The sequence below is a fragment of the Sminthopsis crassicaudata genome, chromosome 4 (genome assembly GCF_048593235.1).
Source record: "Sminthopsis crassicaudata isolate SCR6 chromosome 4, ASM4859323v1, whole genome shotgun sequence".
NCBI lineage: Eukaryota > Metazoa > Chordata > Mammalia > Dasyuromorphia > Dasyuridae > Sminthopsis > Sminthopsis crassicaudata.
In genome coordinates this window covers 196,422,270-196,437,127 of record NC_133620.1, presented here as the reverse complement: position 1 = coordinate 196,437,127, position 14,858 = coordinate 196,422,270, and the positions used below count along the sequence as shown (strand labels likewise).

Below are 14,858 nucleotides of genomic sequence, written 5' to 3'. Positions count from 1 at the left end.
TAGGGAAAAAAAATATATATATATATTTAGTGGGTTTTAAAAAATCTTTTGTCATTTCCTAATAATGCCTACTCCTCATGAGCAACCTATATAGGATCAGTTTTAGCTACTCATCTTTAATACCGAATTAGCATAGCTACCTTGTAGGTTATGAAAACTGAGTCACTATGTCTTGTCAAGTTCTTGCCAAAAAGAGCTCTAAAGAAATATAGGGAAAAAAAATGCCTAGTTCATTCTTGAAATCCCCATATCCTAAATGACATAACCTTACTTTTATGTCACTCCCCCAATAAAAATGTTAATGCATAGCCAAATTGAAGCCTCCAGTCCTTAATTAACCAGACAGCTCATGCAAATACTTTCTTCACTATAATGATGTTATGATGAATGTTTTTCTAAAGAGAATAAATTTGTTTCTTAATGGCCATATTTTATTTCCATAAGTAAATGTAGCATCTCCAATCTACCTTCATGTTTCTATTTTTCTCTAAACAGAGAGGCTAAATAGGCACAAAAAATTACAGTATGTTATACTTTTTTTAAAAAATTGGGACACATAATACAATTTACTTTCTCTGTATTCATGAAAAACTTTTTTTGTTGTTCTAATTCCTGGAAATATTCTTCTGATTGCTTGAATCCCAAGCCTTTTTTAAAAATCCTTCCTGGTTCTAACTTATGGTTTTGTTTTGTTTTTTTGTTTGTTTGTTTTGTTTTGTTTTGTTTTTAAGAAGAAAGCTTCTTTCTCTAAGAAAACTGTGCCAACTTTGATACCATGTCTTTTTTTTTTTTGTCTGTGATACCTTTTGAGAGTAATCTCATTTTTTTTTTTTTTTTTTGTCTTCTGATGCAATGTAAGGATATATATTTATGGCAGAAATAGTTCACTTTCTCTGTGAATCCTATATAGAATTCTTCTTTTTAAAAGAAGGAATTTTCTAACTTTGAAAAGCTGATTTGTTAATGGCAAACATATAAATCTGACTTTTAAGAAAAACTGCATTACTAATTCTTACAACCGATGTGTCTTTTATTAAAAGATAATCCTTGTTAAGCTTTTAGTGAAGAAAATTACTCGAATGAAAACAAAAATATGTAACTTTTCCCTAGTACTAACTTCTCTATAGTTAACTATATATAAAATATTTACCTAATTGTCTTCTCTACTTTGGGGTTATTGATTTAAAATAATTTTTACCATTCATCTATTGGCCTAATTCTGCCTATTATATTTCATTGTAAATTTAAATCTACTTTAATTGAATGTCTTTAGGTAAGCTTTCTTGTACTATTCTGTTATCTGAATTCTTATTAAAATTGAAATGAATGGAAATCAATTTTACTTTATTTTCATTTGATTCCATATCTTTCTATCAATAGATTGCTCTATTTGTCAGGCTAAGAGTTACTTTATTATTATTACTTTTTTTTAATATTATTACTAAGTGGGAAAGATAATGTCAGTTTTTTTTCTTTCAGACCTCTATAAAAATGGACTCCAGCGGGCTAACTTTCTGCCATTCATTTCTGTTTTAAAGGTAAGAAAAGTCACTGATTGAATATGTCATTATTTGTGTCATAGTAATAATAAAGAGATTTTTACAGTATTTAATTGATTTCAAATGCAAAATAGTTCACCTAATTTATTACTGGGACATAGCAAAAGACTCAGAAGCACAAATGAACTTTTTACATGGCATTTATCTAGATGTCTTAAAGGAATAATTGTAGCTGAAAGTTAACAGTTGTTATGAGTGAAACATTGATCCTCTCATTATATCATAGTATTTAGCTTAGCACACAATAGCTGTAGTTTTTTGTAAAGACGTTAATTTTGGGGAAGATATGAAACTCCTGTGCAGTTGACAGTCTATATTAGCATGTTTTCTCATCTGTCAAGAGTTGCTACTTTAGAATGATTCTATTACAAAAAGATTTGAATATATTTAAATGAAGTTGCCACTGAATTATTTTGATATTATGCCAAAGTACCTTGTTGATAAAGTCACATTAATCATTTAAATATTTACTGAATATAATTCAAAATGTTCTATATAGCATTATGCTTTGAAATAATTTGAAGTAATCTTCATATAGTTATTTCACATTCCCATATATAAAACATACATTACGTATATGTATAATACATATTTTTATCAAGTAAGAATACCAATACACACACACATATACTAGATAGACTGTGTGTGTGCCTGGTGCTTGATGGAATGTAGTTACTCATCTTCTTGAGAAAGATAAGATGTGCTGTTGTTGTGCTACTAGATTCAAATGGCTCTGAAAGGGAGAGTGAGGCTGGTAACTTTGCTTAGCTGTGCCTCACTTAAATCCAATTCATGGGCATGTCAAGATAACACCCTTCTGATGTCATTGGCCTTCTAGAGGCAAGGGTGAGCAATAAACAAAATTCAGTGAATGTTTATTGATCATTTATTACATATATGCCAGGCTCTGTTTACAAGGGATATAAACATGAATAAGAATTTGAAATTAAGTATTTGAAATCAGTAGAGTAGTTAAAAAATGGACATAGACATCTGTGATTCAAGGCAGTCTGTGATGAATGCTATAAGAAATAAATGGCCTATAGCAAAATAGAATACTTGTGATTTTTAATTACATATTTTGGATCAGGCAGTTTAAGCTTTTACATGAAAGGTTTTTAATGCAATTGATGCTATTTTATTAATATCAACAAGGCTTAGAAAAAAATAAGCTTTTTAAAAAGTTGGATACTTTAGAAAATTCTCTTATTAAGAAACAGCATTAGAAAATCATTAATTTTCAACTTTAAGAACAGTAATTTGATTTTTCCAAATTATATTTTCATTGGAATTACTGATGAAATGGAACAAATAGGAGTTTTCAGGCTATGCTAAGGGAAACACAAGCATCTATTTACATGAATAATTTCAGGCCACAGGAATATTTTAATTTCTTTGGGGTATTTTTAGCTATAGAAAAGAAATATTTTTTTCAAAGCAGCTTGTATCATTGATGGTGTTTTTCTTTCCCTTAGTCTCCTTAGTTCTTCATATCCTTACTTAGTTCTTATTTGAGAAAATGGAATAGAATTTTTGTCTGAACCATGATTCCAAAATAGTATTGTACATATTGATACAAAAATATAAACAGGAAAAGTAGAGAAGACATACTAAAAATAGCACATGAAAATACACAAAATATAAAAGAGAAAAAAAGGGCTCTTCAAATGAAGAGAGTTCAGAGTTTATCTGGCTAATTTGAAACTGTACATTCTGATTATGGAAAAGCAGAAGGTTATTTATCCAAACTTTATTTTTACTAATAACTTCATATTTTACATTCTGATATCAGACAAGTTCATGTGCAGTCAGCTCCATTTCACTTCTCCATCTGTTTGTTATTGTTGCTGCCATGGAATCCATAGTGAAATGATGCAAAAATAGGCAAAGAAAAAGAGAAATGAAAAACACTAATAGTCTATAGATGTACTCAGCATTCCTTATATAGTTGGCTAAAAGCCTCAGGAGCTAATTAATCAGTTGACAGGTCAAAAATAAATTAATTCCTGCCCTCAAGTAGCTTACATTTTATAAACTAAGTATTATTTAGAAATAATAAACTCTTTCTTACATCTAAGTTTTCTGTCAAACATTGGATATCTGACAAGGAATAAAAAAGCACAAAATTAGACTAAGTAGTCAGTAATGATGGTTTTCATGGAACTATTCTGATTGAGGTTATAAAGTCTTAAATGAAAGGAAATGTTGTCAAACACTATAACCCAATCGTCTTCATATAGATCTTAAGGTTCAGAGGTAGGCAGATTGGCTAAGATGACAGGAAAAATAATGATGAATGTTAGAGGGGATGTGGGAAAACTGGGACATTCATATATTTTTGGAAAGCCATTTGGACTATGCCCAAAGGGTTATTAACTGTGCATACTTTTTAAATCAGCAGTGTTTCTACTGGGCCTGTATCCCAAAAAGATCTTAAAGGAGGGAGAGACCCACATGTCAAAAATGTTTGTGGCAGCACTTTTTGTAGTGGCAAGAAACTGGAAACTGAATGAATGTCCACCAGTTGGAGAACGGCTGAGTAAATTGTGGTATATGAATGTTATGAAATATTATTGTTCTATAAGAAATGACCAGCAGGCTGATTTCAGAGAGGTCTGAAGAGATTTACCTGAACTAATGCTAAGTGAAATAAGCAGAACTAGGAGATCATTATACATGGCAACAAGATTATTCAATGATCAATTCTGATGGACGTGGCTTTCTTCAACAGTGAGATGATTCAGACCAGTTCCAATAGTCTGGTGATAAAGATAGCCATCTATACCCAGAGAGAGGACTGTGGGAACTGAGGGTGGATCATAACATAGTATTTTCACTCTTTTTGTTGTTGTTTGCTTGCATTTTGTTTTCATTCTCATTTTTTCTCCTTTTTGATCTGATTTTCCTTAAGCAGCATGATAATTGTGGAAATATGTATAGAAGAATTGCACGTGCTTAACATAATATTGGATTACTTGCCATCTAGGGGAAGGAGTGAGGAGAAAGGAGAAAAAAAATTTTGGAACACAAGATTTTGCAAGGATGAATGTTGAAACTTATCTATGCATGTATTTTGAAAATAAAAAGCTTTAATTAAAAAAAAAAAAACTTCAGAGATAGGAGAAATTCTCTATTTCAGTTTCACAGTCTTCTCCATCTCCTAGGCTCAAACCTTGAGGTTTGTGAGAAGCAATTCTGTAAATGCAATTACGGTACAATATAATCAGCACTTATTAACCACCTACTATTTGCAGAGGACTATGCAATGTTATAGGAAAGGTATATCATCACTTCCCTCCTTGAGTTTATGGTCTAGTGGCGTGATAAAGTATAAGCAAAGTCTACTGTGTTATTTAATATTATATGATGTGTGTATGAGAGAGTTTTGAAACAGAGTGCTATGTGAGGACCAAAATGGAAGGTCATTCCCAATTAAAGCAATTAGAGAAAGCTTTATGGATAAGCTTTATAGATTGGAGAAGAAAAGAACATTCTGATCTTTGATAACAATATAAGCAAAGGCACAGAGAGTTGAATGCATTGTGTTTTCAGGGGAAGTCCAGTTTGGCTAGTAGTTAAGTATAGCTTTAGAGAGAATTAATATGAGATAAGGATAAAAAGGAAAGTTGGTAGCAAATTGTTCAGGCAAGGAAGTGCAAATTTCATTCATTGAACTAAGGAACCCCAGAAGATATTTTAATCAAGGGGTAGCATGACCAGGTATTCATATAGGAAAGATTATTGTTACAACAGTAAAAGCAGAATAGGTATGGATCTAGAATTCAATTTTCTCATCTATAAAAATGAGGGGCTTCTAACTTCCCTTCCAACTCCATATCCATGATCCTATGAACTCAAAAGAAAGATACAGCCTAGAAGCCTAAACTTAGGAGTCATCTATATAGAAAAGGCAGTTAAATCTTAGAGAGAAGTGAAGACAGTAAAGAGAAGAAGGGCAAAGGCAAGCCTTTTGGGGGAACTGGCTTTAGAAACTGGCAGAACCGTCATTAGGATAAACAGTTGGGATTTGTCCAAAATTTAGAGTGTAAAGACTTTACCCATGCACTACTTCAGCAACTTAGAAACAGCACAGAGTTGAGCTCATGAAAAACTCATTTGGGATCCAAACTCAGTAATAGCCATTTGTGATTCACTGTATTAATATCCCTCCTATTTAGCTGAATTTGTCTTAATATTTTTATATCACAAGTTATGAATGACTATAACTAATTGCCAAAATTTCTCATTATAATTATAATATTGTGAAAGGTTCCAAACCACTGCACACATAGTATATCATTTGATCCTCATAACAATCCCATGACAAGTTCTATCACTATCCTCATTTTATAGGTGATGAAGCTGAGGTTGTGAGAGATTCAGTGATTTGCCTAAGATTATACAGTTTATGAGTGTCTGAGGTGGGATATGAATTCCTGACTCTTCATCTAGTCCTATACCAGCTAGGAGGAGGATGTGAAAGAACATGAGCAATTACAAAGGTAGGAGAGTATAGTGTTGGCCAGAGTCAAGGCAGGGAGGGTAATCAAGCACCTCAAAAGCTGCAAAAAGAGAAGGAATGATGACATCTAAAAATTGGCCCTCAGATTTGGCAATTAGGAGATCAATAATGCAGATATAGGGTGTGGACAATCTACTTATAATGACTACATTTTTAAAATACATTATTGTAGCCATTTTGCTAATATTCAGCATTTTTGTCTCAATATTCATTAGAGCTATTTGTCTATAGTTTTCATTCTCTCATCTATAGTTTTCTTTCTCTCTTATTTTTCCCTGGTTGCACATCATTAACCTGTTTGTCTCATAAAAAAAGAGTTTGGTAAAAATAGCATTTCTTTGCTTTTCTTGTTAACTTTCTTTTTCAGAACTTGTGTTTTTTTAATTTTCTATTTCTTGTTCTATTAATTAGGGTATGCTGTATTTTAAAATAAAAACTCATCTTTCATTTAAATTTTCAGTTTTGTTGGCATATAATTGGGTACGAACTTTCTAACAGTGTTCTTTATTTACTCTTCATCTGTTCCAAAGGCTCCTTTTTTTTTTTTTTCTTTTTTCATTTTGATGATTTGGTTTTCCCCTTTTTGGGATCAAATTAGCTAATGATTTTTCTTTCTATTTTACTTTAAAAAAAATGTCCTTATCAATTCAATAGATTTTCATTTTCAGTTTTGTCCACCTTTAATTTTTCAGAATTTCTACTCTCCATTTGTGATTTTTAAATGTTTTTTTTAAGTTTTATGCTCATTATTTTTTCTTTAATTTATTGATAAAAGTCTTTAGAGACATAAATTTCTCCCTAAGGACTGCTTTGACTATATCCAGAATGTACTGGCATAGTTTTATTGTTGCAATTTTCTTTGACAAAATTATTTATAATTTATACAATTTGTTCTTTGGCCCACACATTCTTTAGGATTATATTATTTGGTCAATCAACAAGCATTTATTAAGTACTTATTCTGTTCTCAGGATTGTATTAATAGATTTATAAAGATAAAGTGAAAAATAGTCCCTGCCCTCAAGAAGTTTATATTCTAATGGAAGGGAGGAAAGGCAGAGTATATGTGTGTGACTGTTTATACATATACATGTGTATATACATATTATACATTCACATATATGTGTGTATATATATATACTGCTGCTACTCTTATATTTTACTACTTTTGCTATACACAATATCTACAAAACAAATACAAAGTTACCTTAAAGAAGAAGGCCCTGGCAGAGTCTGGGGCCACAGGACTAGGTCCACTACAGAAGTTGACATTTTGCTTAAACCTGAAAAAAGCCAAGGAATATAAAAGACACTGGAGAAAGTAATGCAAAAACCACATTGAAATAGGGGATTGAGTACCTTTTGAAGAACAGTAAGTAAGTAGGCTAGTGTGAGTAAACTAGAGAGCATATGGAAAGAAATAATGTGCGATAAGTCACCGCAAGTCACCATGTAAGTCTGAACTTTTTTCACATTCCCCTTATTGATTATTATTTTGATGCAGTGATTAGTAAATATTATAAATCTAATACATACAATCTATATTTGTTTACAAGTTTCTTATATGCTAGCATATGGTCTGTTGTTTAAAGATGCCATGCAAAACTAAGAAATATATTTATTCCCATTCAGTAATTGTGAAAGGTTGATTTTTTATTTTAATTTTTATTAATATTTTAATACTATTTTAATATTTTAAAAATTCTCTTCTGGTCCTTAACTTCCTTCTTGTTTATCTATCTTATTAGACAAGTCTAGGTCTGAAAGAGACACATTATAATCCCTAACACTTGTTACTTTGCTGTCTGTTTTGTTTCTTTAGTATGGTTAGTTTTTCCCTTAAATATTTAGGTGTTTTGCCATTTGATGGATATGTATTCAGTATTAACCATAATAATTGATATAAGTATAGTCCCTGTAGTCCACTTTCTAGATGCAGATACCTCTCTCCATCACAAGTCTATTGGAACTGGCCTGAATCGTCTCATTATTGAAAAGAGTCAAGTCCATCAGAGTTGACCATCACATAATCTTGTTATTACCATATACAATGTTCTCTTGGTTCTATTCACTTTACTTAGCATCAGTTCATGTAAGACTCTCCAGACCTCTCTGTATTCCTCCTGCTGGTCATTTCTTATAGAACAATAATATTCCATAGCATTCATATACCATAACTTATTCAGTCATTCTCTAACTGATGGGCATCCACTCAGTTCTCAGTTCTTTGCCACTACAAAAAGGGCTGCTACAAACATTTTTGCACATGTGGGTCCTTTTATCTCAAAATCCTTTATTTCTATCAAGGGAACTACCACTTTTCCTGTCAGCCAGGTGATAGTCAACTCCCTTCCTTTCTCTTGCCCCACATTTCCAGTCATTTGTCAAACAATCTTTTGCTTCTGTTCCCTCTCTCTTTTCATTAATCAAAAGCCTCAATAAGGCCCTTATATCATCTAAATTACTACAAACATCTCCTAATTGTTCTTGCCTCAGGTTCTTCCCCATTCCAGTTCACTCTCCAAAGAGTTACCAAAGTGATTTTCCAAAGGTCTAACCTTAGCACTTAATAAACTTTAAGGATCCTTATTTCTTTTAGGATCAAATGTAAACTATATAAACTTTTAAAATAGTCTTGGTTGGCTATAGAAATGGGCTGTCTCAAAAAGTAGTGTTTCAGATAAAATACTAAATGGCCACCAGTCAGATATGTGGTAGAGTAGATTCTTGTTCAAAGGTTTAAATACATTTAGGTACAAAGGGATGTTAGAAACCAACTTATGCAGGATTCTTAATCTTTTTTTTTTTGTTGTTTGTGTGTAATGAAATTTAGAATATGTTTTAAATGCATAAAATACTTAGGATAAGAAAGGAAACCATTTCTAGTGAAAACAGTTTTTAACTAGTCACAGATGCCAGGTTAAGCACTCCTGATCTAGTCAAATCTTTCCAATTTTTACATCTGAAAGAAATAAGATCCTGAGAGATTAAGCAATTTGACTTGAGTAATACAAGCAGGAAGTAGCAGAACAAGAGTCAAACTTATGCCCTCTACCTCCCAATGTAGGAGCATTCCAATGTACCACATTAAACAGTATCAAAGACCTCTTCCAATCCTGACATTCTGTGCTTTTGTGAATAATATTCCTTCTCCAACTTCTGTGCCTTTTAATATATACTCTTGGCAACTCTGTAGGTTATAGAGCAGCAGTTAGTCTACATTGGCAGGCGTTTCCCTCACTGGGAGTTCCTTAAGCCAGTAAAATTGAAGTCCAGTCCAAACAAACAAAAACCAGAGAAAGTTGTAGAGAAGGAAAGGAAAAAGGGAAGTTCAGGAGAGAGAGTATAGCTAAAGATGGAAGTCACAAGCAAAACAAACCAAATGTAGTATACTGATTATAAAGTCACGTGAGTAAAGGAATAGAAACAAAGAATGAGACTAGGGATCTGAGTCTGGTTTGGGTGAAGAATAACCTAGACCACTCCAATTAGGGATTACTAGTGTTGATCTTGATGAGTATTAAATGATGAGTAGTAAATTGTGGTCTAAACAGAGATGGATCAGTTCCTTTTCTCTCTCTCCTTCCTTCCCCAAAGTAACCAATGGCGGGTTCGGCAGCAAAGGAATTTGCTACTTACTGCTGTATGGAAACATAGTCTTTATTGATTAGAATAGAAACACCGAAGAGCCGGTGGGCAAAATGGCTGCATGATACAAGGCCATTTGCAAAGAGAAGATTCCCGTTCTCTCTTTTATGCAGTGATATAGGGAGGTTCCTGAGAGTGATGTAAATTAAGATAAGGACTCTCTTGTTATCTTTTGGGGACAGACAGAAGTCTCTTCCCAAAAGGAATTTCCTGATGCCATTTGGTCTATCTGAGCAGATTAGAATGGGGGCTGTAAAACCCTGGCCATCTCAGATAGCCCAAACTAGTTTGACCAGATCTTGTATCAAAGATCCAAGTCCCAAAGGAAGTTGGAGATCAAACAAAGAATACCAAAGGGGCTACCGCCCTCAACAATCTCATTCCTTTTCTTTACCCATCTTTTTAAAAATTTGTATAGATCATGTAAAGAAAAAAATAGAAGAAATACTATAGTAGGATATGACAGAAGGAAACACATACCCAATAATGATAATTCTCTGAATGTGAATGATATGAACTGACTCACAGTGAATGAATGACAATATATTTTCTATGTGCAGGGCATGATACTAGGCAAGAGAGATACAAATACAAAAACTGAGATGGTTTCCTTCCTCATGTAGAGTATATTATAATGGGAAAGAGGACTCATAGAGGGCAATGGTAGCAAGATAAGGGAGTTTGAATGTGGAGAATTTAAAAAAGTGGGGGGGAAATAACAAGAATGGGTTTAAAACCCAGGTAGAGGGCTATGATGTTGAACCATCATCAGTCAAAAGGAATTTAAGAAGGAAAATATGGATAGTTTGAGTTTAGGGGAGGAATGAAATAATTGTAATAATAGCTTATATTAACATAGTGCTGATACAGGAAGTAGTGCAACCTTTATTATTCTTATTTTATAAATGAAGGAACTGGGCACAGAAATGAGTTCCATTTTAAATTTGTTGAATATGAAATGAAAATAGGACTTCAGAATATCTAAGTAGAAATGTCCAGTATCTTTGAAAATGTATTTATAGCTTAGGAAAGATACTGTATCTGAAGGTAAAGATCTGGGAATCATACTCATAAAAGGTAATGATTAAAGCCCTAGGAATGGATAAGTTCACCAACAGAGAAAGTGTAGACCAAGAAAGAACCATGAGGAACACTAGTGGTACTCAAAGCTTACAGTTAGATTTGTTAAAGTTCAGTTTGAACTTGAAAAGGGAGAAGGAAGAAAGAAGTTTGAGTGCTTTGTCATGAGAATCATCTTGGAACATTACTGAACTGGAGTAGCTTCTTTCTTATCTCAAACTCCATCTTGTATGGAAGGGCTTTCACTGGTCCTCCAGATGCTGGTACCTTCCCTTTGAAGGTAATGGACTATCTATCATGTATGTGTTTTATGTATACATACTGTCTCCTCAATTAGGATGCAATAAACTCCTTGAGAGCAGAGACTGGCTTTGTTGTTTATCTCTCTGGCCAAGATTTGATCCAATGCTTAGCATATAGTAAGCACTTAATAAAATTTTTTTCTCCTTTTTTGGAGGGGGGGAGGAGGGAAGGCAATTGGGTTAAATGACTTCTTCAGGGTCACACAGCTAGGAAGTGTTAAACATTTGTGATCAGATTTGAACACAGGTCTTCCTAACTCCAGGGCTAGTGCTCTATCCATTGCACCCATCTAGCTGCCCTTTAATAATAAATGTTTGTTGGCTGATTAAGTTTATAAAGTGCTATCCTCATAAATATTATTCACTCCATCTTACAGAGAAGTAAAGGGGAATCAAAGAGATGAATGACAACCCACAGTTACAAAATAAATAGTAGAGTAGAGTCCAGCTACCATAGGAGACAGGGCATTAGAAGAACCTGCAGAGGGTGACCAATCTTACTGTTGTCATTTCTGCTTAGTGCTTGGTCTTCCTGCCAATTGTTGACTCAAATATGAAACTTTTGCCATTCGTTCTCAGGCTTCTACCTAAATAGAAAGAAAAAAAGAAACACCATCCTATTGCTTGATTTTTTTTCTCATAGTTAAGACAGAAATTTTTTTTTGTCAGACTATTGATACTTGTAATGGATTTTGGTTTTTCTTGCTTAGTCAATTGGTGGAGGAGGGGAAGATGGGAAAGACAGAATTTGAAACTGAAATGAAATTGGAATTTAAATAAAATCAATTTCAGTGAGTAGAACTAGGAGATCATTATACATGGCAACAACAAGACTATATGACAATCAATTCTGATGGATGTGGCTCTTTTCAACAATGAGATGATTCAAAGCAATTCCACTTGCTCAGTGATGAATAGAGCCATCTACACCCAGAGAGAGGACCATGGAACTGAGTGTGGACCACAACATAGAATTCTCACTCGCTCTGTTGTTGTTGCTTGCATTTTGTTTTTGAAGTTTTTTTTCTTCTTAATCTGATTTTTCTTGTGCAGCAAGATAACTGTATAAATATGTATACATATATTGGATTTAACATATATTTTAACATATTTAATGTATTGGACTACTTGCCATCTAGGGGAGGGAGTGGGGAGATGAGGGGAAAATTTGGAACAGAAGGTTTTGCAAGAGTCAATGTTGAAAAATTACCCATGCATAGATTTTGTAAATAAAAAGCTTTAATTAGTAATAATAATTTAAAAAACAACAACAACAATTTCAGTAATTCAGACAAAAAGGGATGAGGGCCTGAATTAGAGAAATTGTGGTATAAATCGAAAAAAAAAAACTGATGTAAAGAGTATTCTGGAGGCAGAATCAATAAGACTTTTTATATTGTTGGAAAAGCAGAATGGTATATTAGGGAACTGATATGTCCCTAGAAAACCTAGGTTAGAATCTTGACTCTTACTGAGTATCTTGTCCACATAGACACTATTAAGGGCACTTGTAAAGTTTAGCTAAATCGACTCAGTCTGCACTCCAACAGCTTATAAACAATGGCAATGTCTACAAATATACAAAAAGGCACACAAACAAATGTACAGCTTCCTAAGCAGGCTACATATATCAATGAAATATTTTTGTAGAATTTTTTTTTAATAATGGAAATCATATATCAGAACAGTTTATGTGGGAAGGTCATGAAGAAGGTGGGATTTCAAGAGCTTTTTCACTGATAGAAGAGAATAAGCTTAGTAAGTTATGAAAGAGAAAATGGATCAGATATAAATATAAAAGGCTTCAGTACTTTTAGAAATACATCAATCTAATTATGATTAGCTGCCTTTAGAAAGGTGCTTTCATTTTCATACATTTTTAAAACATGAAAATACTTTAAAAGTGCTTCCACAGTATAAGCATCATTGAACAGAATCTGATTGCATTGTAAACATTAATTAGAATTTCCATAGTTGAAAGGAGGGGCCAAATGACATTTTTATGAAAAAGAATAGTTTTTTTTTTTTTTCCTTGTGTTAATTTCAACTGGACTACCTGGTATTACTGCCAGTTCTTTGGTAATTGGCTTGATCTGGCTTACATTGATAGATTCAATTGGTCCTCTTATTTCTACAATCTCAGTTCAGATAGGTTCTATTTTAAATTGTCATGAAGTCTGTTTAGTCCACAAAAATTTATATTTTTCTAATGTACTGGTTTGTATTGTGAGTTCAAAAGCACTTTCCATTTAAATAAGGTTTTCAATTTGATTCATTCTATTAAAAACTTTGAGAATCCAACTGATACTTAATATTCTTTTTAGTTTTTTTTTTAAGAAAATATTTCAACCTTAATTTCATTTTTTTATTTTCATTGAGACTTTTAAAATCTGTAGATATACAGCTTTATTTAGTAGAGAATCTGAAGTAGGGTTTTTTGTGGAGAGGTTTTTGCCCCTTAGAATATGTTTCTGTGCACTAAAGTGTCTTTATATGACAATGTGTTTATCAGTAATTTAAAATTTTTTGTTATGTCTTTGTACTTGAACACTGCTAAATATATTATCTGTCCCAAATTTCTTATACAGAATATGTACTCTAAAACTTAATACTTATTTTAGAACTATAACGGGTTGGTTGATTATAGATCATTGATGTTATTATTATAGTAAAATAATGTCAAAAATAGCCAATCTTACATTCTCAGATGTTAGTTTTCTACATTAATTTGAAGTAGATAAACAGATCAGAGAAAATAAGATTCTAGCATTTATTATCGCAAATACTTTTTTTGGAAGAAAAAAATCTAGCACAGTTTTGTTTTTAAAGAGATTTTATTATAAAATAATCTGACTTGGTTTAGTTTTTTCCCTCTTTTTTCTATCTTATTGTCTAATTTTCATGTAATGACTTTTTTTCTTCTGAGTGACCTCTAATGTTTCTATTCAAATGTTTATTGGTGATAGTTTTCTAAAGAATCTTCCAAAAGGAATCTTAATTGCTTGGACATAAACTTGATGAGAATGATACCCTGGAATAACCTACAAATAGAGAATATAGAAAAACTGCCTCTAGTCCTCAGTTGAAATGTTTTATTGTTCAGCCTTTGTCCAGCCACCTGCATTAGCATTTGTTGACTTGCTAAGCTGATATTTGCCATTTTCTCTCCAAGATTTTCATTTAACTGGTGAAACTGATTTGTCAGTTTGTTCATTATAACCCTAAGATAGCACCAAAGCTTTCATGATGCTAGATAATCAAAACCAGTGTTTGAGGCCATTGTCAGTCTCTCTGACCTCTGGGGAGCTCACTGTCACCTGAGTCAGCTGCTGGGATTAACCCTTCGAATGTGTGGTGTCTTCACTTAAAACATGCTTTTTCATGAAAAGAAATAAATAAAATTAATGTACCAGAGCAAAGTGCAAAATCAAAAAGGGTTGTTGTTTTGGGGAAGCATAAAATGTTTCAGTGCATAAAAATAATTTTTTAACTTACTGACAATTACAAACAATTTTGGTTGAAAAGATTAATGTGATTTATAAAAGCTATAGACAAACTAATTTGATGGATTGTTGCAAATTTATTAATAATTGTCTATAATATGTGAAACATTTTAAAATAATTTTTGTACTGGTTCTTTGAACTTATACTAATCATAGCATATGATATATTTATCTTACAAAAATAGCCATTTCACTTATTTTAATATATTCCTCATGCTTCTGTCTGCCTATGTCTCACAAGATG

The 14,858-nt window shown here is 32.5% G+C and overlaps 1 protein-coding gene across 2 annotated transcripts in view; it reads left to right on the top strand.

Moving 5' to 3' along the window:
- Nucleotides 1-14,858, top strand: part of AFG1L (AFG1 like ATPase) — a 190,045-nt gene that overhangs the window by 101,739 nt on the left and 73,448 nt on the right. For both annotated transcript variants that reach the window (XM_074310146.1, XM_074310145.1), the window contains one exon: nucleotides 1,480-1,538. In XM_074310146.1, coding sequence (XP_074166247.1) covers nucleotides 1,480-1,538 — 59 coding nt within the window. The remainder of the gene's footprint in view (nucleotides 1-1,479; nucleotides 1,539-14,858) is intronic.